The 26680-nt window shown below is 44.9% G+C and overlaps 1 protein-coding gene across 1 annotated transcript in view; it reads left to right on the forward strand.

The window, feature by feature from the left end:
- Positions 1-26680, forward strand: part of DNAAF3 (dynein axonemal assembly factor 3) — a 181903-nt gene that overhangs the window by 122431 nt on the left and 32792 nt on the right. Inside the window, exons 5-9 of the mRNA XM_086928685.1 lie at positions 2461-2637; positions 4733-4855; positions 6235-6357; positions 8565-8799; positions 22465-22579. Of these exons, the coding sequence (XP_086784811.1) occupies positions 2461-2637; positions 4733-4855; positions 6235-6357; positions 8565-8799; positions 22465-22579 (773 nt within the window). The remainder of the gene's footprint in view (positions 1-2460; positions 2638-4732; positions 4856-6234; positions 6358-8564; positions 8800-22464; positions 22580-26680) is intronic.

Consider the following 26680-nt stretch of genomic DNA (forward strand, 5'->3'; position numbering starts at 1 on the left):
ACAGAAATATGTTTTTTTCATTTATTCCTCCACCATACTTTGTTTCTACATTTGATTTCTTGCCCGGATGCAGTAGGAGTATCAGGCCAAACCCCGATTCTTTTCTAAGAGTTACATAGCTGAAAAAAGTTAAAAAGTGACATTGCCCCCATTAAAGTGTATAGGGAGCCCATCACTTCACGTTACACCCTTAGTAGAGCCCTTTCAGTGTGTGAGCGTGTGGTACAGTCACAGGCAAAGCAATGCCCCATACCTTTAACAATTACATAGAACCATCGTATGTAGGTTAAATGTAACACTCCTTGCATATATAGCTGTAGCATAGGTCCAGGTGGCCGTCGGTTATTTTGTTGATGTGAGTGTTCATAACTTCAATAACCACCCCCTCAAAGGTCCAGATTCCAATTCCACCGGTTTTAATTTGTTTTTAATCCTCTGCGGTCTTCTCCGGCTGCCCAGGGCCCAGAAACTGATATTGTTTTAAAAATGATGAGATTGTAAGACACTAAAGCAGGTTATTCTCTTTCTCTAACTGCTTTTATAAAGATTTTGTGCTAGTGTGGTGTGTTTTGCGCTGTAATTTGGTTTCCCTTGGAGGAAATGACGGGGACTGTAGGCCGTGGAAGCGCTACATAATAATAGTAATTATGTGATATTTACTTAGCCCTTGTAGCTACCGGCTCGCGGCCAGTGGGCGCAGTAAGTAAAAGGCGCCCTTGGTCTCCCACTTCAACGGTATTCTTCCTTTTTATCGACCTGACGATGATTCAAACCTCTGATTAGCCCTGGGCTTTAATGACTCATGTTTTTTTTTCTCAGCGCGAGGCACGAGATTATCTCTTCGCATTTGCTTTTCGAGTTTTAATGGAGGGCATCCACATACAATTGGTGTGCGCTCGTGCGCAAAAGACCTGTGTGACTCGTTCAACGTTTTGCGCGCGCATTTTCTCAAACTACATGGTGAACATGCAACGTCATATAACTATTTTTTTACATTCCCGCCAGAGTTTTTCTGCTTGAACCAATTCTCCTGTGAGTAAAACAAGCATAAGCGTTTGAAAAACACGTTATATACATCTAATAGTCGAGATCTTTACCGGATTACACAGAAGCTTGCACACAGGTCTCGAGGCTCACAGGTATCTACATATACCCCTCCCTAGCCCCCTTGCCCCCCCACCACCACCTCTTAAATGAATGCTCGACCTCAGCTGTCTTACTGACCTTCGAAGCTCCTCTCAGGGTGTACATACATGAACTTAAAAAAAGACTCCATGCTTACCTGCATGATATACAAGGTATCCGCCTGGATTGCCATCTCAATACATATTCATCTCAGTGCAATCACATTTCGTCCTTCCTGGCTCCATATCCGGCAGGTTTATCTCATTAAATATGCACATATTTATGATCACAGTGCCACATCCTACAGTGATAAATGTCTCGCATGCTAATTATTTCACCTGGTATCTTTGCGGCCTACAGGGATCCGAGGTACATACACGCCCCGCTAAGCTTTAGGCAAAAGGGACGGTTTACAGTGTTTCCAAACCACGGTAAAGGCGGCTCATTCTTTTATCATTACTAAGGAACGGCGAATTGTCCTTGTAATTGGAAAATGATAATAACCGGAACGCCTCAAGATCTTCATGACTTTAGGAAGCCATGAAGTTAGCTCAGTTGGTTAATGCAACTCCTAGACAGGGTTTTAAATCTTGTTGGTTGATACCAATCCAACCTTGCTTCCAAGGATGCTAAGGTGCAGACCGTTAAGTACTGAGTCGGGTAACAGTAGTAGCGGTTTTAAAGGACATAGGGGCTCATAGTGGGCCCTCATTAATGTGTACTAGTTTTTTGATTTTTAGGTGAGTTTTGCCTGTCATCCATTGCCCTGAAACTTTTATTTATGTCTTTGAATCGATGCATGGGATGGGGACCTGCAGTACTGGGGGCCCTGTGCTTTTAATCTAGTGTTCCTATTACCTTAAACAACCTGAATATATGAAGCTCATGTCCTGAATGGCAGCTGCTGGCAACCATTTTAGAACTGGGCTCACCACATCTACCCTTTTCAGTGCTAAACTATTGTACCCGTACCACCAGACCGTTCGGCTCCTGTATTCCTTTAAGAGTGTTATCTTCCAACCATTAGGAAGTGTTATTTCATGCAGCTGTTAGCTTTTAGGAGCGCTAGGCTGGTCATTTTTCAGTAAGATCTAAGTGTGTGGGGGAGTTTCAGTGTTGCCCATGAAATTAGTGAACTGAATACACACAGCACATAAGCGATCCATGTGTGCCTACTGGCCTGATGGTTTGCTTATTCATTATAGGAAGCAATGTCTGACGACACAAGTAGAGAAGGCTATAGTCTTCAGATTTGCCTGTGCTACTGATGTACATTTATCAAGATCCGCATTCATCTCACGATCTGTTTTGTCCACTTCTGTATTTTATTTAAAGTTTAAAGAGCGGGATCAGCTTGAAGGCATCTTTAAATTTTGGAGGAGTCCAGATCCCAAGATCTTCCAGATCGACAAGATGTGGGATTTAAGAAACAGGCAGTATCTCGGCACACGGTACGACTCTCGAAGAGGAGCCTACGACTGGGACCTGACGATGAAGCTACATGACCGAGGGGTGAGTCATGCTATCGACAGACATGGGTGACACTAGCGACAATTGGAAGACAGGGAAATGCACTGTGGAATATCACTGGACTCTGAATAAACCAAGATGTAACATTGACACATGACTGCATCACTGTTCGAGGCAACTTGATGTACAGAATCGAAACTGTAAAGGTGAACACATCAATAGACCCACTTCAGGCAAAGCGTAGATACTGGGAAAGAGATATAGGGCGCAAGTTGACAGCTATGGAATGAGAGAAAGCCCTAAACTATCTGAGGAAGGTATCTATCCAGAAATGCAAAATGCCAATACATCTAACACAATATACTTCATAATTCCTACCTTTCTCCTGACAGTCTACATAAAATGTTTGGCTACTCGTCACTATGCCCTAGGTGCGGTGCACCGAATGCTAATATGACCCATATGTTCTGGAGTAGCCCAGCGCCAACAGCCCTCTGGCAGGAGGTCACAGGGGCGGTGTCAGAAGTGACAGGCCGAGAGGGGTTTCTCACCTTGGTAAGGGTGATGCTGGGATCATTTAAACGTAAAAAAACCCAACATGCAACCAATCAATTGCTGGACTTAGGCTTACTTATCGGCTGTAGGTCCATAGCAATGAATTGGAAGGCATGCGTCATCCCGAGCCTCCAACACTGATGTGCGGCGACCCATAAGTGGGGTAGGGCTAAAGTAAAAACACTAAGGAGAGAGGAGGTCCGGTGACTGTTCAGGGTCCCTATGCCTACCTGGTGGGACAGAATGCTGCATGAGCTGCAGTCGTTCCAAGAAGCCTTACAGGCCGAAGGGGAGCATTTCGCATTCACCTCACAACCATGCACGGTGTTAGTCTGTCAGCCTTGTCACAACCCTTGTGGACCCCCGCTACTTGGACCCTTTTACAAAATGGTGCTCTCCTATGGGTGAGAGCCTCGGGTGTTCGCCCCCTGTGATGTTCATTTCCCTGTGGGAGGCGAGGTACAATGATGTGGGCTGTTTTCTTTCCTGTGGTGGACTGTAGTTTGATTGTTACTGTTATTATGACTATATGTCGAACCATCTACTTCTTACCGCAATATTGTATTATGCCAAACTGCTCTGAATATGTCAATCTTTTCCATTGCTAATTGTCTCAACAATGTATGCTATGATAAAGACAATAAAATGATTACAAAAAAATAAATAAACTCAGTGTATGGAAAATACCCCAACCTGGTCAGCACATTCTGCAGAGTTTACTCTTAAAATAGCTGTGTCACTGTGAAGATTTTAAAATAATAAGCCAATTCAGTCTGTAGAATTTACACTAATTTGGTAAATTTATTCTGCAGTTTAACCTAGGATGGCAGACTCACTATGAAAATGGAGTCTACCATCTTACATCAAACTTAGCAGAGTTGAATTCACAATGACTGCACCCTGTACACGTTTGATTTAAGATGGTGAAATTCATGAGCAGACTTGAATCTAAGACTCCAAAACATTGCTCAAGTTTTAATCTAAAATGTCTAACTTACTCTGCAGAGTATGAATTGAGACGGCATCCATGATCCCACGGCACATTTTCCAAACAAGAAGGGCTGATTTGCTCGGAAATGATTGACTCACTCTTCAGTGCAGCACGGGCAAGCAGCTCAATGAGGTCCTTATGAAGTTCTTGAGCAAAGTTCCACTTAGACGTGCACTAACGAGCAAGGGTACAATTTGCACAATTTGATCAGAGATGAATATATTCAAGCTGTGGGGGATCCAGAATGAAACATTAATAAAATGAAGTAATTTCCTATTTTATTATACACTTCAGGGCCACATAGCGAAATAGAATTTATGCTTTTGTTAATCCACTTGATTCTTTTTTCTTAATACTTCAGCCCACATTCGATGCTGTGACATTTTGCTAGCGTTCCAGGTTTATTTCGTGTTATCAGCCAATTTCTGTATCACCCAGCAGGCAATCGATGGTTAGTGGGAGTCTTGTGACTGCTGATTCATGAAGCTAGATAAATATTGCTGTCTCATGCACGGGCACACCCAGAGATGTCTGTTGCCAGATTGTGTGAATAATACAATGTGATGTAACCATGTGGCTCTCTGCTTGTAGGCCGGCGTAATAAGTAGACAAGAGTATTGCAGATGGCGGGAGAAGGGAGTGGCTTTTGAACTCCGAGAAGGAATCTATGACTTTCCTAACAAATCGCTGGCCTCTGGTCTACTCCTGAGACTTGTAAGTATGATAATGTAAGTAAAGTAAAGTAAATAGATACTTGTATAGCGCACTACTCACCCGCAAGGGTCTCAAGGCGCTTGTACGAATACTGCTGTTTAACCCATCCTGGCTTTCCCTGTGAGGCGTCCACTCGTGGGCACCCCCAAGGTGGAGGCCAGGCATCCTTAGCGTTGTGGGGGCCGTTGTGGAGATTAAGCAAGCTATTGCCCAGAGTTGCAGAGCGGGACTCCATGATTGGAATAGGCACCGAGGCGAGAATTATCAGGTCCGTGGAATTTTTTGAGCCCAAGACCTCCGAGGCGGGGATGTTCATTAGTAAATGCCCATCACACAGTGACTTGGTCAAAGGAGCCCTCTATCCACAAACCCACTGTTGAGGAATCTGTCACCATCTCCTGACATTTGTGAGCTCATCACTATAGAGCTATCATCAGCTCTCCTTATCAGCTAGCCAGACATAGAGAAACTTGGTCACTGGCTGTTTTTATCTGTTCAACCATCTCAAAGGAACTCAGTCATCACCTATTCATGTTCAGAAGTCCTTCTCAGAGGAGCTCAGTCACCAGTTACCCTTAATTAACAAATCATTTCAAAGGAGCTCAGTCATGTGGTCCTGATGTGTGCCATCCCATCACAAAGATGCTCCGTCACTTGCTCCCTGTGTAAACAAGCTCATTGCAGATGTGCTCGGTTACCAGCCCCTTAATTCTTTAACCTCCATCCCAGGAGTGCTTTGTGACCAGTTTCCTGATTTTACAATCCTTTTCAGAAGAGGTTGCTCACCAACCTCTCATGCTGAGGACATTTGGACACTAGCAGCAAACACTCAGAGTACCATATCTGGTCACTGGTTTCTCATCATAGCATGCACATCTCAGCGAACCGTGGCCATAAGTGCTCCCTGCTTATCAGGCTGTCTCTTTGGTACTCGATTACCTGGACCCTATATTTACAGGCCCTTTCAAGAGGTGCCTAGATGGAAGCGGCCAAGGTCCAGCAGCTCATTGTAGAGTAGCCTGGTCTGCAGCTCCCTATGTTTGTATATAGGTTCAGTTTAGAGTGCATAGCATCTTATCTAGGGATTTCAAGCAACAGATTCTTAAACGTACTTATCCATTCCAGGATAGGTCAATCCCTAGCTTCCTACATTCAAAAAGCTGTCTCAGAGGAGTGCAATCACGAGCAACAGTATAAACAGTCTATTTTCATAGTCCCCTGCTCTCCATATTTGAAATCCCACCGAACGGATGCTTAGCTGCCAAAGCCCCATTTGTACAGGCCAATCTCATACACGAATTGACTCTCTAGCAAGATAAAAAGTTGACTGGAGTTATTCTGTAATTTCTCAGTGATATATATGTATTTCCCTTGCCCAGAAAGGCGAGAAGGTTCCTGCTCGCGGTTACTGGGGAGACGTTGCTACTGGTCCGTTCATAGCCTTTGGAACTGAGTCAGAGGAACAGAGCCTAATGAAAACAGCCAATGGCGTGCATACAAAGGTACTTGTGTATATATATACTCTATATGCACCCTTCTCTTTTTGCCTTCTTCTCTGGTTGCCCTTTCACATTTTTCAATCCACATGAGAGTGTTTGCATCCATCTCTTTACTTTGTTTAATCCACATTATGCTGTTTTTAGCTGTCTGATCAACTGTACAGTCCCATGCTGTCCATCCTAATAACCTTCTTATTCACATGCAAAAGATGCCTGATGTCACAGGTGAACTGGTTATCCGTGAACTGGAAAGAAAAAAATCCCATCTCATGCATTCTCAAAAGACTTTTGTCCCCCATTTTGAGCTACAGTCATTCCGCATCCTCTGCCTCGCCTATAAGTGCTTGGCAAGAACCACCTCTAGTGTAGGATTGTGCCCTATCACCTACAGAGAGACTTGAAATTTGTGCACGTTCAACTTCTGTCTTTTCTTAACCGCAGATTTGTGAGCCCCAGGGATCACACTTTTCGCCAATGCTATGGACAAGCTCACAACCAACATCTTACCCCTTCCTTCCTTATTTGAAATTTGAGAATGGCCTTTAAAAAGTACTTCTTCACACAACTACAAGAAGAGGCAGGGCCTTCAGCTGCGTGCAACTCTCCCATGCCAGTACATGCTCCCTTCATGAGCCTGACCATTAGAATATACTCTATTCCAGCACTAAACTCCACACTTGGTTCTGCCCATGGCCTTGGCCTGTAGAATATACTGCCATTCCAGAACGAAGGCTCATATGGAGCCCTGCCCATGATATTGATCAGAAGAACTTACTGTCCTTTCAGAGCTTCAGCCGCCCATCTGCTCCTGCCAGGGCTACTGACGTATTATATGCACAAATCTAAGAGACGCACACCTTTGATTGCAAGAACGTACCACCATTACAGAACTAGAGCACATCCACCACATGATCTTAACCTTTACAAAATGCTGCTATTCCAAATATTCAGCCCACCTGCAGCTCTTCCACTGACCTGTAGAAGGAACCAGTCTTGCAAAGCTAAGGGTCACACACAGCTCTACCCCCCATGATGATGATACACAACTTCAACTACTGTTTGACATCTCAAGACCAACACACACCTTGTCCATGACTCATGATCCTCAATCAACCTACTGCCGTTCCAGAAGTTCCTCCCATCACACGCAAATGACTCATCAGCACCTCCCTGATTTAGGCTAAGTCTGCCTCACCTCTTATCTTGAGCCCCGACCTCCAGTGCTTCATTTTTGAAAAGAGAACATGAGTGCAGGCGCAGGAGCCCCTCAGTGATGCTGCTGAGTGTTGGGGTTGTGAGCACCAAGGCTTCCTTGTCTGGATTCCACCATCTCTCGTTCTTCCCCCACCCTCACTTCCGGTCTCTTTATCCTATTCTTCTTGCAGGTTCTTTTTCTCTTTGCCCATGTTTTGCTGTTTCTCTGCTCCTCCATCTTTCCCCCTTTTCTCCTTTACCTCTTGTGCTCTGGGTCAAAGTCCTGGTTCCCAACCCTGAGTGCTGCAAGCATCTGTGCCGAGTAAGGACAGTAATCCTCCACTACCTCCGACCCTCACCCCTCCCACCCTCCCTGATATGATCTGTTCTGTATCATCTCCAAATAACTAATCTCAAACCCTCAAAACGACTCCTGCCAGTGCTCCAAAAAGACTCAAAAAAAGGTATTGCTGTCTTTAAAAAAGAGAAAATATAGCAGGTTTTTTGCTCTGTTTGCTTGGACTGAAAATAAAAATTGACACTGAAATAACTTTAATAAGAAAAACAACATTAATATTTACTTAGCTTTAATTCAATTTAGGTAAAACCAATAAGGATGTAGGGATATTTGTTAATAAATGGACTCCATTCCATGCAGTACAAAGGCGAGAAAGGTAGAGTTTTCTTGTTCAAAGGCAGCAATAGCAGTGGTGTTGCTTGGTTTGCATTAATTCAAAGGCAACGAGGAGGGCTGATGTGTTAGTAAGAAAAAAAGTGCCTATTGAAAGAAAAATTGAGTTTGAAATTGTGCTTTTGGTGAGAAGAAATACACATTGTTCAGTTGAACAGAATTGCAAGAAAATCAAAGGTGTGACTTGTATGTGAAATGACATTTCGAGGGTCATCTAATCTTTCCCTTTACGTGTGTAACTTTTCGCTTGGAACGTGTGAGGCATGTTTGGGAATCTGGCTGTGGTTTTAGGAAAGAATAACCATCAGTGTTGTGAACTCTCCAGACTGCACAGGACATCTCTCTTCACAACATCACTGCTCTGTTTCACGAACTGGCGACCAACACCCGCTACAGCCCTCCCCCGGCGGCAGCAGAGCGGCCTGAGTGCCAGATCACGGAGGTGGATGAGGCTGAAGAGGAAGAGGAGGAGATGAGGCAGCCTGCAGGAGGATCCGGCACAGAGGAGGGCACAGGGACACTTCTGAGCAGACAGGAGGCGCCAAAGGACAAAGAATGCAGTGAGTACAAACCTAGTGTGCAGAAACATATCAACAAATCACTGCCAGCACAAGGGTCTAAAGCAGCCTGTCTACACCTGCCAGAGGGAGGAGCATCTCTGTCACTAAAAACCATCCTCAGCCCCAGAGCACAGTCTGCGCTCCTTCGAGCGTCTCTCTAAGAGCCCATCCTTCCAAACAGAGCCTAATAATGTGTGTCTGATCATCTCCGAGGCAGGGACCTTCTCTATCCTTAACGTACCATTCCCAGTACCAGAGACGACTGCAATGTGTCTGCTCATCTCAGAGGCAGGGACCTTCTCTATCCTCAACGTACCATTCCCAGTACCAGAGACGACTGCAATGTGTCTGCTCATCTCAGAGGCAGGGACCTTCTCTATCCTCAACGTACCATTCCCAGTACCAGAGACGACTGCAATGTGTCTGCTCATCTCAGAGGCAGGGACCTTCTCTATCACTAATGTACCATTCCCAGTACCAGAGACGACTGCAGTGTGTCTGCTCATCTCAGAGGCAGGGACCTTCTCTATCACTAATGTACCATTCCCAGTACCAGAGACGACTGCAGTGTGTCTGCTCATCTCAGAGGCAGGGACCTTCTCTATCACTAATGTACAATTCCCAGTACCAGAGACGAATGCAGTGTGTCTGCTCATCTCAGAGGCAGGGACCTTCTCTATCCTCAACATACCATTCCCAGTACCAGAGACAACTGCAGTGTGTCTGCTCATCTCAGAGGCAGGGACCTTCTCTATCCTCAACATACCATTCCCAGTACCAGAGACGACTGCAGTGTGTCTGCTCATCTCAGAGGCAGGGACCTTCTCTATCACTAATGTACCATTCCCAGTACCAGAGACGACTGCAGTGTGTCTGCTCATCTCAGAGGCAGGGACCTTCTCTATCACTAATGTACCATTCCCAGTACCAGAGACGACTGCAGTGTGTCTGCTCATCTCAGAGGCAGGGACCTTCTCTATCACTAATGTACAATTCCCAGTACCAGAGACGAATGCAGTGTGTCTGCTCATCTCAGAGGCAGGGACCTTCTCTATCCTCAACATACCATTCCCAGTACCAGAGACAACTGCAGTGTGTCTGCTCATCTCAGAGGCAGGGACCTTCTCTATCCTCAACATACCATTCCCAGTACCAGAGACGACTGCAGTGTGTCTGCTCATCTCAGAGGCAGGGACCTTCTCTATCCTCAACGTACCATTCCCAGTACCAGAGACGACTGCAGTGTGTCTGCTCATCTCAGAGGCAGGGACCTTCTCTATCCTCAACGTACCATTCCCAGTACAAGAGACGACTGCAATGTGTCTGCTCATCTCAGAGGCAGGGACCTTCTCTATCCTCAACGTACCATTCCCAGTACCAGAGACGACTGCAGTGTGTCTGCTCATCTCAGAGGCAGGGACCTTCTCTATCACTAATGTACCATTCCCAGTACCAGAGACGACTGCAGTGTGTCTGCTCATCTCAGAGGCAGGGACCTTCTCTATCACTAATGTACCATTCCCAGTACCAGAGACGAATGCAGTGTGTCTGCTCATCTCAGAGGCAGGGACCTTCTCTATCCTCAACATACCATTCCCAGTACCAGAGACCACTGCAGTGTGTCTGCTCATCTCAGAGGCAGGGACCTTCTCTATCCTCAACATACCATTCCCAGTACCAGAGACGACTGCAGTGTGTCTGCTCATCTCAGAGGCAGGGACCTTCTCTATCCTCAACGTACCATTCCCAGTACCAGAGACGACTGCAGTGTGTCTGCTCATCTCAGAGGCAGGGACCTTCTCTATCCTCAACATACCATTCCCAGTACCAGAGACGACTGCAGTGTGTCTGCTCATCTCAGAGGCAGGGACCTTCTCTATCACTAATGTACCATTCCCAGTACCAGAGACGAATGCAATGTGTCTGCTCATCTCAGAGGCAGGGACCTTCTCTATCCTCAACATACCATTCCCAGTACCAGAGACAACTGCAGTGTGTCTGCTCATCTCAGAGGCAGGGACCTTCTCTATCACTAATGTACCATTCCCAGGACCAGAGACGACTGCAGTGTGTCTGCTCATCTCAGAGACAGGGACCTTCTCTATCACTAATGTACCATTCCCAGTACCAGAGACGAATGCAGTGTGTCTGCTCATCTCAGAGGCAGGGACCTTCTCTATCCTCAACATACCATTCCCAGTACCAGAGACAACTGCAGTGTGTCTGCTCATCTCAGAGGCAGGGACCTTCTCTATCCTCAACATACCATTCCCAGTACCAGAGACGACTGCAGTGTGTCTGCTCATCTCAGAGGCAGGGACCTTCTCTATCCTCAACGTACCATTCCCAGTACCAGAGACGACTGCAGTGTGTCTGCTCATCTCAGAGGCAGGGACCTTCTCTATCCTCAACTTACCATTCCCAGTACCAGAGACGACTGCAGTGTGTCTGCTCATCTCAGAGGCAGGGACCTTCTCTATCCTCAACGTACCATTCCCAGTACCAGAGACGACTGCAATGTGTCTGCTCATCTCAGAGGCAGGGACCTTCTCTATCCTCAACCTACCATTCCCAGTACCAGAGACGACTGCAGTGTGTCTGCTCATCTCAGAGGCAGGGACCTTCTCTATCACTAATGTACCATTCCCAGTACCAGAGACGAATGCAGTGTGTCTGCTCATCTCAGAGGCAGGGACCTTCTCTATCCTCAACGTACAATTCCCAGTACAAGAGACAACTGCAGTGTGTCTGCTCATCTCAGAGGCAGGGACCTTCTCTATCCTTAGGGACCTTCTCTATCCTTAACGTACCATTCCCAGTACCAGAGACGACTGCAGTGTGTCTGCTCATCTCAGAGGCAGGGACCTTCTCTATCCTCAACGTACCATTCCCAGTACCAGAGACGACGGCAGTGTGTCTGCACAGCCCAGAGGCAGCGACTTTATCTATCCTTAACGTACCATTCCCAGTACCAGTGATGACTGCAGTTTGTAGCACATCTCATAGACAGGCACCTTCTTTATCAATAATGTACCATTCCCAGTATCGGAGACGAATGCATTGGGTCTGTACAGCTCAGTGCCGGGCCCTTCTCTATCCTTAACTTACCATTCCCAGTACCGGTGATGAATGCAGTGTGTCTGCACGTCTCAGAGGCAGGGACCTTCTCTATCCTCAAGTTACCATTCCCAGTACCAGAGACGACTGCAGTGTGTCTGCTCATCTCAGAGGCAGGGACCTTCTCTATCCTCAACGTACCATTCCCAGTACCAGAGACGACTGCAATGTGTCTGCTCATCTCAGAGGCAGGGACCTTCTCTATCCTCAACCTACCATTCCCAGTACCAGAGACGACTGCAGTGTGTCTGCTCATCTCAGAGGCAGGGACCTTCTCTATCACTAATGTACCATTCCCAGTACCAGAGACGAATGCAGTGTGTCTGCTCATCTCAGAGGCAGGGACCTTCTCTATCACTAATGTACAATTCCCAGTACCAGAGACGAATGCAGTGTGTCTGCTCATCTCAGAGGCAGGGACCTTCTCTATCCTCAACATACCATTCCCAGTACCAGAGACAACTGCAGTGTGTCTGCTCATCTCAGAGGCAGGGACCTTCTCTATCCTCAACATACCATTCCCAGTACCAGAGACGACTGCAGTGTGTCTGCTCATCTCAGAGGCAGGGACCTTCTCTATCACTAATGTACCATTCCCAGTACCAGAGACGACTGCAGTGTGTCTGCTCATCTCAGAGGCAGGGACCTTCTCTATCCTCAACGTACAATTCCCAGTACAAGAGACAACTGCAGTGTGTCTGCTCATCTCAGAGGCAGGGACCTTCTCTATCCTTAGGGACCTTCTCTATCCTTAACGTACCATTCCCAGTACCAGAGACGACTGCAGTGTGTCTGCTCATCTCAGAGGCAGGGACCTTTTATATCCTTCAGGTAACATTCCCAGAACCGGAAACGAATGCAGTGTGTCTGCACGTCTCAGAGGCAGGGACCTTCTCTATCCTCAACGTACCATTCCCAGTACCAGAGACGACGGCAGTGTGTCTGCACAGCCCAGAGGCAGCGACCTTATCTATCCTTAACGTACCATTCCCAGTACCAGTGATGACTGCAGTTTGTAGCACATCTCATAGACAGGCACCTTCTTTATCAATAATGTACCATTCCCAGTATCGGAGACGAATGCATTGGGTCTGTACAGCTCAGTGCCGGGCCCTTCTCTATCCTTAACTTACCATTCCCAGTACCGGTGATGAATGCAGTGTGTCTGCACGTCTCGGAGGCGGGGACCTTCTCTATCCATAACATACCATTCCCAGTATCAGAGGTTAGTGCAGTGTTGTGCACATCTCAGAGACAAGGACTTTCTCAATCAATAGCATTCATTTCCCCGTACCGGAGCCTGATGCATTGTGTGCAAGCCTCAGAGGTAAAGCACTTCTCTATCGCCAACCAACCTTTCTAAGCATCAGGGTTAATTGAGTGTGTCTCTGCACCTCAGAGACAGGAAACAAACATTCCAACTACCAAATCGAATCCTGCACACCTCAAGGCCATGGACATTTCCCATTGTGGATCTTAAAATGGATTGACTGTCAGTGGTTACTAAACTGCTCTCCAGCATTGTTTTTTTCATAGATTCACATACTTGAATTATTCCCTGACTTCAGGCTGGGAACCTTCGGTAGTCAATGTTAACATAGAAGTCTACCGGTACAGCAAAAAGCATTGAAAGCAAACTGTAAACAACCACAGTCTACTAGTAGCCCAGCTGTCTCATTTTATGAAACAAAGTCCAGCCGATCGGGTGGAGGAGCTCAGAGCTCCAACTCTCCTCAGAGACATCACCTGTCCAATTTTCTTTTTCAAATCAACAGGCAAACGGAAATCCTCGGAGTTCTGCTGTTGTTTCTTTCAGATTAGCAGATTTTATATTTTGTTCTCCTGGAAGCTCTTTTAAACACTCCCAAGTGCACAGGATAAGCAGAATCTGCTCATTTTTGTGTCTGGGAGACACAAAATGACACAAGTGCGGAGACATTTTTAGTCATTGCTAAACCATCTCACTTGAATCTCCTGTGATTTGTAAAACCAAGATGATCTTTCTGAAGACCCTCATACTAAGTGCATTTATTGCCTAAACACTGCCCGGTCTGTAGGACTTTCAGTGTGAAGACACCGAATGGCAGAGAAAGATGCCTTTTGTGGCCCTTAAATACACATTCTTTTGTAGGAATTCTGCAAACAGTGTTTCTATACAGGTTGGGACTTGTCATTTACAAGAACTCAGTAGCAGATCCCTCAACCAAGACCTTTCTGACCCCCACCTAAAGACCTTTTGTGACTTTCTTGCTGACTTTTCCTGGTGCTGAAAAGGTGAATCGAACAAGAGAAAAATCTGCCTCAGTTAAGACATAGCCCTCAAAATCAAAGAGTCAAGAGTTGCATTGACAATTTCTCGATTGATGACTAAGGGCATGATAATTTGAATGAAGCCATTATCATCGACATCTACAGTGATGACAAGCTCCTGAGCGGTACTGTCTTTGACGAGTCATGCTGTGACACAAACTATTTTACCCATGTGTATACCACTGACGAAGGTCCTGTTGATGAAGCGCTGCTTGGCAAATTCTTGCTGCCAACAATGTTGTTGTAACTGCATCTTCATTTAAGGATCTTCCTGACAACATCAATGCCAGAGGTGAAGACACCATCTTTAACTCCTTCGACGCTCATGACGAGGTCAACTTGTCATGAGCCACGGTGCTCTTGTGCTCATGACGAGCTGAGCTCGTCATGACCGTTAGAACGCTCGCACACTGGGCTAATTCCCCTGCTGTGCAAGCGTTCTAAGGAAACGGTGTGGTCATGACGAGCTGAGCATGCATTAAAGTTAAAAAATAAGTTGAACTTCATGGTAATTTGCAAAAACTTTGAAAAATGCACTAAAGTGCATTTTTCAAAATTCCATTTTACACACAAACATGCCCTTAGGGCATGTGTGTGTGCAAGATGTACCCATATGCAGATTTCAGGGGTGCAACAGGGTGTCCTTTTGACACCCTGGCACCCTTGAAATTGCAATCTCAATTTGCGATTCTCTAATTGAGAATCGCAAATTGAGATTGTCTTCCCATTCATTCCTATGGGCCTGTAGGCCCATAAGAATGAATGGGGAGGTATTCCTTAATTGCGACTCGCAATTTGCGAGTCGCAATGAAGGAATTTTAAGAAATCGCTATTTTTTTTTGTGAGTTCTACATGCATAGCCTTTTGCTATACCTTATTAGCGAATCCTTATTGTTCGCTAATAAGGAATCGCAAAATGGATGCTTTATGAATCTATAGGCAAATTTGTTATTAAAGAGGTTTGACACTCAAGAAAATCTGTACGCACTCCAGCTCAGCAGATTTTATTTCTAGTGGCAAACATCTGTTTGTCTGCCATGAAAGCTCACCCGACCTATGAAAAAGAGAGAGATTGATACATTTGGGTCAGGGCACCACAGCAATGACTAAAGTCTCAGTAAAATAAATAGAACATTTCACTGGGAATGATGGCTTATTGCATCCTCTTAATTTCACAATGTCGCTGGAGGATGAGGCCTATGCAGGAACAGCTAGACATGTATTGGAAGCAGATCCAAGTTGTGTGTGAACGGTCTCTGGACCCCTCAAGAGCAAAATCTGCATATAAATATTCTGGAACTCCTGGCACTCAGGTTGGCCATGAAGGCCTTCGTGTCGCTGATCTCGCAACAAGGTGGTGGTAAGAAAGGTCAATGTGACCACTTGGGATCACATAAGCAAGAAGGAGCAAAATCAAACAATCTGTGTTCAGAAACACTGAGATTGGCGTCACAAAATCATTCTAGCAGTGGAAAAACTGTCAGGTCTACAGAACACATTGTCATATGCCTTTAGCAGAAAACATGTGCACTGCCGTCAATACACAATGAAAAATCCGTATACTGTAGTTCAGTTGTTGGCTCTGGGTAGCACATGTTTTTGAACAACAGACAAACACTATATATTCCTGCGCCTAGAAAGGTTTGGCGGATAGAACAGTATGCTACTTTTGTAAATCAGCCGTAGGGGTAATAAGTTACAGATGAAAACTTTGCGCCTATTTTTATTTTTCTATCATTTCTTTTACTTCAATGATTAGTTTCTTTGAGGTAACCCATTAGCGATATATACAGATGACCCTTCGCAGAATTCAGAATTTTGTTTAGCTTCCACAAATGTATAGCTTCCTGGGTTCACCTATGGGTTTTACACCTATTTCCACCACAAACTGCAAGTAGGTAGACCCAAACAAAACAGGAAAAACAACTACCACTTCAAACTTGTTGTAAACTGTGGTTAAAAGAGTGAAAACTGTTTTTTTTCTGAAAGCTGCGAAGAAGGTGTTTTTAACACATCAAAACATATATACTTTCTTGCACATCACTTTTACCCATTTACCCCCCCCCCCTCCTCCCCTCCTCCCCCCGCACCCTCCCTCCGCCAAAAAAAAAACTGTTTGCTATATTGTGGCTATTTTCTCCCTCCACGAGAAGCCTGACCACCTTTGGAATCCCCAGTTTGTGGGTAAAACGAAGTAAATCTGACCTGGAAAGCTTTTCTCACAAAAAAGTTCTGAAGGCTTCAGCACAAGATTCCCCAAACGAGCACGGTTTCCTATTTCATCCTTTGTGTTCCTACATGGTGGATAAGATCAGATGTTTGAAGAACTCTCACAGATGATGTCATTATGTTTGTGATAAGCTGATTGTTTCTTGTATTTCATACTGCATAGTGCTATCGAGCCCCCATTTACTAATCTTATTGCTGCCTGCCAGTGCCTTATGACTTCCCTGTTTCATTGCCCACTCTCACTTCTGAAGCTTTCTTCTTGCTGCTCCGTGTGTTAGATTTGAGTTTACTTGAGGCACACTCTCTCAAATAGATCCCAACAAGATTACTCTTGGCCAATGACAATCACTTAATGGCATATTTCTATGGCTCGCTTTCCTGGTCGTTTCTAAAAGCCCGTAGTGCAATCTCCTTCAAAAACAGCAGAATGTTGCTTCTAACACTTCTTCATAGAGGTATTTAAGGGTCGCCAGATGTAGCAGCTGCTTTCCCTGGACTCTGAGATCGTAAAAGCAGTACCAAGAACTGTAGACAAAAAGTCCTGAATGGGCCCTGTTTACTTTCCGTAGCTGTCGGTGGGAGTGGGGACATTAGTCTTTCTGTTTAGTAAGATAAATAAATTCAACGGAGCACTCTGCTGATTAAATAAAAGACGTTGCTATTCCACTACGTGTCAGTGGTACCATTCCAAGGGGTGCTCATCTGAGAAGCAGGGGAACATTAATTCCTAGTAGATAAAACATTTAATAATGATGGTATTGATTTGTTTTATTCAATACAAGTTTCTAAAACTATTATGAGGACATAATGGTGAGTGCTCCCAGTTAAGGACCTGACTCACTAGCTTGACTTGCATGAGCAAATGTCTCCATTTACAAGGGCAAGATGCTCACAAAATGTAACCTTGCACTCAAAAATGATTTTAATATTATGCGGGAGTAAATCCTACTCAGGCAGTAGGCATTCCGGGGTGTACATTCCCTCATGAGTTGTGGAACACTGAGTTTATGGATATTCCCGGTCTCCTCTACAAACACTTCCCAACCTGCAAATGGTAAGAGATATACTTCTGGAAAGGGCAGAGGCAGCTGCGGCCTGTTCTAATGGGCTGAGGGGCCACCATAAAGAATGTCTGTCAGACTGATCCAAGGGCAGCCTGACAGACACTCTTTATTTTCAGGTCAGGCAGCTATAAGCTAGACATGGGCGGAACCTCCAGGCTGCCGGATCTGAACTTTGCATGTCTGAAGAAGTCTTAGCTTCTGTGAGCGTGACATCTTCAGCCTTGCGGCCCTCCCCCTCGTGATGACGGGGAGTGTCACTGATTGCCTTAGAACTGGGCACTTCAGTTCTAAGCCCTGAAGTACCCAGGACTGAGTGTCAATCACTGACACCTCGTCACTAAGTGCGGTGGAGCCATCACTCTCACTGATCCCATCGCACTCTGTGACGAGGCTTGGGACTGCTGCCTTCCCTCATTGGCCGACATTAGATCAGCCATTGCAGTCCTAACCCTCCCCTGATCCCCGAGGCAGAGTTGAGCAGAGAAGTATGATTTTATTTTCAATATTTGGTGCATGTGTGCATGAATATATGGGAGTGAATGTTGTGAATGGATGTGTTTGTGCATGCATCTGTGAATGCATGCGTTTGAGTGAGTGTTTGTGGGTCTTTCTGTCCCGACGGCCCTACTCCCTGCTAACATGACAGGCCGCCACTGGGCAGAGGTAAATCCCTTTACCGGTTGGGAAGGGTACACCCCCAAAAATGGTGGGGCTGTAGGAGTAGGACAGTATTTAGTTATTCATATCTTCTGGGATTTTGTTTGGTTAATAGTTTGTAAAGCATGATTTATTGTGTGTAATTCTTATGATTCTTTTTTTAAATCTTGGTTGTAAATGGATCAAATTACTTAACATGATTGTGGAAAAATTGGTAGAAGTAAGGAATTGTGGATTTTAACATTTTCAGCAAGTTGCAGCTTATAGTTGTTTAATGATTTAAATTAATCAACAAATCAGATTACTTTACTTTCTGGCACCATTTGTCATCTTTTGTTTAGATAGTGCACTTGCAGTGGTTTTTGCGAGTAAATTTATTTTTTGACTGCCTGTTCACCATAGACACAATCATGCCTTCATTAACCCCTTTAATGCTGCCGCGATTCCTACGGCAAAATCGCGAGTGGGCGGGTTTATGACGGGTCCCAGCCATCATCAGCACACGAGCACCGTAGTGCATGACGGATGGGGGGCCGTCATCAGCATGCCAGGGGTTAATTAGTAAGTGCCCCCCTTGTGGTGAACAATAAGACACCTCATTGTGTTTGTAGCCCGTGTCTCCCTTGCTTTCACACGGCACAGCATTGTGCCAGTGGATGCTCTGCATGACTTAGAAAGACTAAGCTGTGATTTGCCTCTCTGGTAGGGGTTATTCTAGAGCCTTAACTGAACTGTGACTCTTTCTCATCAGCTTCTACCTCAAAGCTTTCAGAAGCCTTGCTTAACGGCTGCAACAAAGGTATCCTGAAAAGACAAAGGGCCACTTGTTCTGTTACTCCCATCTTTCCCATTTGATGTTTAAGTTAAGATACTTGACATAGAAGACCTGATACCTACCAGAATTGCTTTCATCAGTTACATCAAAGCACTCAATGTCAAGTTTGTGGACATGGAAAGGAACCACCCACTTACATATGACATAAAGGCACTGTGTTGTCCAAAACTGCTGTCCAAGCCCTCGTACTCGTGCATCTGGATGTTGGTATTGCCCTACTCCATGGTCTCCCAGACTCCACACTGGCACCCCTTCGGGGCGTCCTACATGCTGCAGCACATCTCATCCAGAGCCTGAAGTAAGATGATCACATCCTGATGGAACTCCATTGCCTCCCCTTGCTGGCCCACATCATTTTCAAAACCAGCTGCGTCATTTACAAATCCATCCTGACCAGCAACCCCAGTTTATCTTCCAGAAAAGCTCATCATCTCTGGCAGTTCTTGACACACCCGCAGCCAGGACACCATCAGATTGCAGACTAAGAAGTGTAAAAAAATAAGAAACGACAGCAGGGCTTTTCTATTTACCCTAGGTCTGAAACAATATCCTCGTATCCATCAGGACTACCTCAACGCTTCTCCAGTTTAGGAAAGAGTTGAAGATCCACCTCTGTGAAGAACAGTTCAACACAATGCATTCACCATTCAGAGCCCAGCTTCTTCTCTTATTACTCCTTGTCTCTACGCTTGTCTTTGATCATGAACTGCTCGTACTGCCTTTTGACTTGGTTTGTGCTATAGAAATTCCATATGCATACATACCAGTTAACCACATACTAATTGTTGAGCAAGTCCTTACCTGGTGTGCTTTGAAGCTCTACTTCCCCTTTGATAGCCAAAAGATCAAGCCATACAGGTTAAAGCCCTACAGTAGCCATATTGTAATGCAAGATACATCTAAAGCAGCAACTCCTTATGTGCTTGAGGAATGGAACATCTACACAAGATCTAAACTTCCTTAACACAGAAACACTACCTAATTAAGTTACAGTATCAACTGTAAAGAAAAGGTAACCAAATGTATCATCAGCTGCATCCGCTCCTTACAAGTGTAGTCACAAAGTGGACCCCGTGAATAGAAAAGTCTGTGTTCCACATGTGGAAAAGCGACCCCATCTAACCCCCCAAATTCTCATGGATATTTTGAGGTGGTGGAAACTAAATCTGATAACACCTTACCCTGAATACTTACTCAACTTCACGATTGCACAAGGCTCTGAGGAGGGGGCATATTGCCCCATTCAGTCCCCCCTGTCTCTCTCCTGTAAATTGTCACTATAGATGGCAAACGGTGGCCAAACAATATTACCCCTCTCTCTCCTGTAAATTGTCACTATAGATGGCCAACGGTGACCCAACAATGATATTACCCCTCTCCTGCCTATTCTCCTCCTGAATAAGTTGTGGAGTCACAGATACATTTTTTTTTTGCAGAGTTTTATATAGCGCAAACTTGACCCAAATTGGGTATCAGAGCGCTTTACATAGCACCAGTTGTATTACATGAGGACACATTCATTTTTGTTAGGCACGGGGAGATTAAGTGATTGGTTGTAGAGTCTATGCCGTTAGATGTTATAACATATTGTGTTTTCGTACTTATGAGTGTGAATACCACTGCAATAGCTCAAATGCATTAAAAATAATAGATTGGAGTTGGACAAAGATTGAAATGTTTAAGACCTGCACTGCTGTATGTGGGAAAACATACCGGTGTAAACTGTTATTATCTGATAATGCAATTGTACTGTTTGCTACTGAACTCACTCTTACTCAGTATACTCATAAAGATATGTACATATTTTTCTAACAGATCAGTTTCCTTTATTGCTGTAACTATGCAATATATTGTCATACAGACCAGACCTGCTGTCCAGAGCACAAGACTTACTCCTTTAACACAGCATAATACGTGATAGCTTGACGCTTGATATCCAACAGTCAGTATGAAAATCCTCAAATAAACTGGGTGGTTCTGCACTGGTTAACCAGCTCCTTTAAATGAAAGAATTATGCATTTAGTTTGTAATGAAAAATCCATCAACTCCTGAAGTGTCAAGAAAAGACAGTATTACTTTACTTGTTAAAGTTACCTATCTGGTTAACAGTTGTCTGTCATAAAATTTTACTTTGATGCTATCTTTGAACGTAGAAAATGTCCATCCAAAACGTTTTTTGAGCATCCCACTGATTAAAGATGTATTGACAGGCCTTGAAATGTATATTCTTGGGCCAAGAAAAGACTCCCCCGGTGGGTTAAATATTGTCCTATGAATTTTTGCGGACCCTTGGCCAACACCAATATCAGTACATATATGTGCAAGCGAGATTGAGTAGAAACACAATACAAAACTCTTTGGACTGAAGGCATTGATTCTTATTTCCCTTATTCCCTTTACACTTTTGCTACAATACTTACTTCTATGAATATGGAGATGAGCTTTACATTCTGTCCTCAGAATATCAGTTACAGTCTCATGATGGAGATTGAAAAGTTACTTGTACATGCGGTTTTCCGTCATAGGAATTGTCACTGGATTTACAACCTGCCCTCCTGCCTGAGGACTGAGAGTGAACTTTTTCAGTTGGTATCTAGTGCCTCAGCCAAGCTTCAGTGTGAACTGCCAGTCAAGCGCCTTCTTGTAGAGCAAGGGTTACTCTGTGGGTTATAAAGCACACTGGAGTTTTTCAGATTCCGGACATAGACATACATAGAGTTCTTCCTTACTAATTACTCAAATTTCCCATAATTACTAGAAACAAGAAAGTAACCTTTACAAGAAAGTAAACCGACATTACAAGAAAGTAACATTCCGTGGCCAGTACATTTTCCATCTCTAACAAACCATTTCTAAGACCAGACCTGATGTAGTCTATCTTCACACGAAATACGCAGAGAGCTTCTGTGTCAGTAAGCCAGCATTCTGAGTAAGAGAGCCTAATGGTTCATTATGTCGCATTATTGAGACCCGGGAGCGTCTCTGTTCACAACAAGCCATTCCCTAATAGCAGAGCCTTATTCAGTATGTCTACACACTTTTGGGTAGAGATGCTTCTCTGTTAGCAGCATACCATCCTCATTTCAGAGCCTCAGTTAGTTGTCTGCATTCCTTTGAGGCAGGTACCTCTTTGTCATTAACATATCTTCCTCTTACCAGAACCTAAGCACTATATCTGTTCACCTTTGAGGCTGGTAGTCGTTTGTCATTAACATATCCCTATACCAGGACCCAAGCACTGTGTCTGTGCACCTTTGAGACAGGTACGTCTTTGTCATTTACATATCCCTGTACCAGAGCCTAAGCACGGTCTGCACACCTTTAAGATGGCCACTTTTGTGTCATTAATATATCCCCATATCTGAGTCTAAGCACTGGGTTTGCATACCTTTGAGGAGCAGAGCTTCCATGTCAGCAACAAACTTTGAATTTCTTCCCTCCATTTCCTATAGATTCCATCTGTCCTAAAAATGTGAGCATCCACTTCCTGCCACTGGCTTGTGTGAAGGATCTCCACCACAAGAGCAAGTACCAGAAACTCTTCAACCTCGTCTCCTTCTCCTGCAGGTAAGCATCGCCCCTACCTCTCTCTAGTATTTGTGCGGATATTCATTTGTGACATCCAGTCGAGACCTAGCTCTGCTGTCTTGATCCGCAAGAGACTTTTTCCAGACAAGTACTTGCCCAAGATTGGTAGAATGAGGAAAGATCGGAGAATGTATGAATATGGAGAGTTGAAGTAATATTGAGAGATTGAGTTTCCAACAAATACTACTTGAGAGAGCAGTATTGACCAACAATCGGCCACACAGGTGTTGGTACTCAAAGTATATGAATGCAGCACTCAACACTCCAATAAAGCGGGAGGAGCCATGGTATAATGTTTTCAATCAAAACATTTTTTTATTTTTTTTGTAACATCCAACAGCATCCTAGGCAACGCGTTTCATCCCCAACATAGGACTTCATCAGGGCTGAAAGCGAATAAAGTATACATTTATGTGCAAATATAAGAAAGAAAATCTAAAGATAGCATCACAGTACATACAGTTGCCCCAGTATTGGAACGATCATAGATTCCCATGCTTTGCATCATTCCCCGTCGTCAGCCTGGGAGCCTCGGTAAATAGAAAATACCATAGCAGTATGTACAAAAGAGAAAGAAAGGCCTAGGCCTCATCTCATTTTGTAGCATATCTACCTCTTTTTGTAAAAGAGATCAAAATTTGCAACAACCAATCAGATTAGCCTCACCGCATAGAACCCACTTGAGAGAGCCTCAGATTTTCTACCACACGTTGTGCTAAGGGAGTCTCCACTGAGCTCTGCTCAGATTTCTCTTCAACTTTTGGATTTCAACTGTATTCTCTTCAGGATGCTGTTTTCCCTTTTTTTCATCATCAGACATGGAGAAAAAAGGCCTTTTTAGAGCTTGTGCTACCTGTTGTAAAAGGAGGCATTTAGGTGAATGACCCTCATAAGATGACATTTATTGCCGGTATTCGGACCACATGTTCTAGGTAAGATAAACATAAGGGTCCGTGAGGGCTGTCTTTTACCTGGTTCCAGAAGCTAAAATCTAGAACAGATCCAGTTTCTAGTATGACAGTGATGAGACCTCGTCGGCTGCGTCTCCGTGAAGATCTGAGAAGGAATACACCGCTGACGACGATGGCAGTGTCGACGACGACACCGTCGACGACGATGGCACTGTCAACGGTCGTCCACGACGATGGCAGTATCGACGACGATGGCAGTGTCAACGACGATGGCAGTGTCGACGACGATGGCAGTGTCAACGACGATGGCAGTGTCGACGACGATGGCAGTGTCGACGACGATGGCAGTGTCGACGACGATGGCAGTGTAGACGACATCGTCGACGACGATGGCAGTGTAGATGACACTGTTGACGGCGGCAGTGTAGACGAAACCGTCTTCGATGTCAGTGTAGACGACACCGTCTACAACGATGGCAGTGTAGACGACACCGTTTACGATGATGGCAATGTACACGACAGCGTCGACGGCGACAGCGTAGACGACTATGTCTACATCGTCTACGACAACCGTCAACGACAGTGTCGATGGATATAAAAAATAAAAAAAACTTCTGTCTGGGAGAACAGCCTGTGACAGAAGGGCATGATGTAGTTACAGTGCCAGATGATGATTATGATTCATCTCATGAGGACCAAAATGTGAAATATATCCAAAATCCTGCCGCAGAATAGGACGATTATGTTATCCCAGATCCGGCTTCACCATCCCCGGACCTTGGGCATTTGCTACCAGCTGACATAGGGGGTTTCCTTAATCTTATTGAAAGAGCATCTAAAAGATTTGGCCTTTCTATTCCTGTGGTACAATCAGACTGTTTCCTCTTGATTTTAAAGAACCTTTCAAGAAATCTATTCATTCCACTCCCAAAGTAGAGCATGTTTGGAATGAAGGCAAGAAGGTGATGCAGTCTCCAGCTACTGTAACTCCGGTTCTACCACGTCTGCAGAAAAATATAAGGCACCGGAGGACAGTCCAGCCTGTCTTATTGGTTAACCTAGACAGGACTCGGTTATTTCTCAGATGACCAAAAGAAAATCAAGAAACCCGACTGCACCCCTGACTGCACCGCCAGACAGAGAGGGCAGGCGCAGAGACAATGTAGGCTTTCCTCTATGTCTAGCCTCCTTGTTAGGGCCTCGAACACACTAGCAGTTTTGGGACGATATGATCGCCAAATGCGGTGCGATCAATGAAAGGAGAGAGATCCGCTTCCAGTGAGTGCCAAAGTGGAAGCGAGAAAGATCCTGGAAGAAGGTGAATGATCTTCATTTGAGATTATAGATTGTGCAATGGACATTGCTACAATGGCTTTTCGTGCCTTGGCAGGTTCAGCGGTCCAGAGGCGTCAAGTTTGGCTGAGATGTACCTGGTTTTGCCTGAAGGTGCAGAATAAAATTCTGGTTCTGGCCTTCGATGGAGATATGCTGTTTGGCAAGCATATAGATGATGCTTTACAAGACATTAAAAAAGGATACTGAGATGGCAAGATCTTTGGGCACACTTCAATATCGAAAAGCACCTTTCAGGAAAGAGTTGAAGATTTGAAGATCCACCTCTGTGAAGAACAGTACAACACAATGCATTTACCAGGTTTCTCTAAATATGGGGGAGGTTATTAACATCGCTACGCCTCCTATTCACAATCCTCTCAATCATTCAAGCCTCAGTACTCTCAAAGGCAAAATCAATCGATGTCTTTCGTAGACAAGGACGTCAAGGGAGAGATACTTCTAAACACCAATAGCGGCATCCTGGCTCTGCCTACTGGTCCTTCACCCCTTGTGGCACCCATTGGGGGCAGGTTTACACATTTTCTCGATTGCTGGAAGATTATAACAACAGATCGGTTCTGAATAACGTACAATTTGGCCATACACTATAACTCCAAAACCTTCCACCTCCTAGAGCTCCTCGCGCCACAGAATCAAAACACCTGCATCTTCTCCGTCTTGAAGTTTGTCAACTGCTCACCAAGGGAGCGATAGAACCAGTGCCACTTTCTCAAAGAGGAAGTGGGTTCTATTCCAGGTTTTTTCCTCATCCACAAGACGGAAGAAAAGTGGCGCCCAATCTTTGATCTGAGGGAGCTCAACACCTATCTCATAAAACTCTCTTTTCGAATGGTCTCTCTTAAAGACGTCTTACGTCTTCTAAATCCAGGGGATTATATGGCGACTCTGGATCTCCAGGACGCATACTTCCACGTTCCAATCCACCCAGCTCACAGAAAATATTTACGCCACAGAGTAGCCAAGAGCCACTTTCAGTTCAAAGTACTGCTGTTCGGGCTCCGATCCGCTCCGCTGATTTTCACAAAGATGTTGACCCTGGTAGCAACATTCCTAAAGAAACCATCACTGGAAGTTTTTCCCTTACTTAGAAGATTGGTTGATAAAAGCTCCGTCTTCTCAAGCATCGACAAGGGCAGTCGAAAGTTACATCCAACTTTTCAATCACCTTGGTCTGCATCTCATCAAGGAAAAATCTGTCTTTATTCCATCCAGGAGGGTCAAGTTCCTGGGCTCCATTCGGGATACAAGAAGCTGCAAGGTTTTTCCTTCGGAAGAAGGACAGAAAAAGCAAATCTTCTCTGCCAACCTTTTACAAAAGAGACGATCCCTGTCAGTTCGTCTATACAAGTCCTTCCTAGGATCGATCTCATCTGGCATACCATTAGTTCCACATTGCAGACTGAGAATGCGCCCCTTGCAAGAACAACTGAACATGCGAGGGCGCCAAGTGGAAGGTTCTTTCGAGGACAAGATAAAGGTCCCTGCTCTCATGAGAAAAGCAGCAGGCTGGTGGGATATCAAGGAGAACATCTCGAGAGGTCTCTCTTTCAGAATGCCTCCTTCCCCTCTGATTTTGACCACAGACGCCTCTATGGAAGGGAGGGGCGCTGTCTTACAGGACCTCCAAGTGAGCAGTCACTGAAACGCAGAAAAGTGTTTTCTTCATATCAATCTCTTAGATCTCATAGCGATTCGCCTAGCCTTGCAGGCTTTCAAGCCGAAAGTCCAAGACGCAACCGTGCTGGTCAGGACGGACAACACAACAGCCATGCAACAGCCATGCATAACCAAGCAGGGAGCCCAGGGAATATGG

The sequence above is a fragment of the Lissotriton vulgaris genome, chromosome 7 (assembly GCF_964263255.1).
Source record: "Lissotriton vulgaris chromosome 7, aLisVul1.2, whole genome shotgun sequence".
NCBI classification, from domain to species: Eukaryota; Metazoa; Chordata; class Amphibia; order Caudata; family Salamandridae; genus Lissotriton; species Lissotriton vulgaris.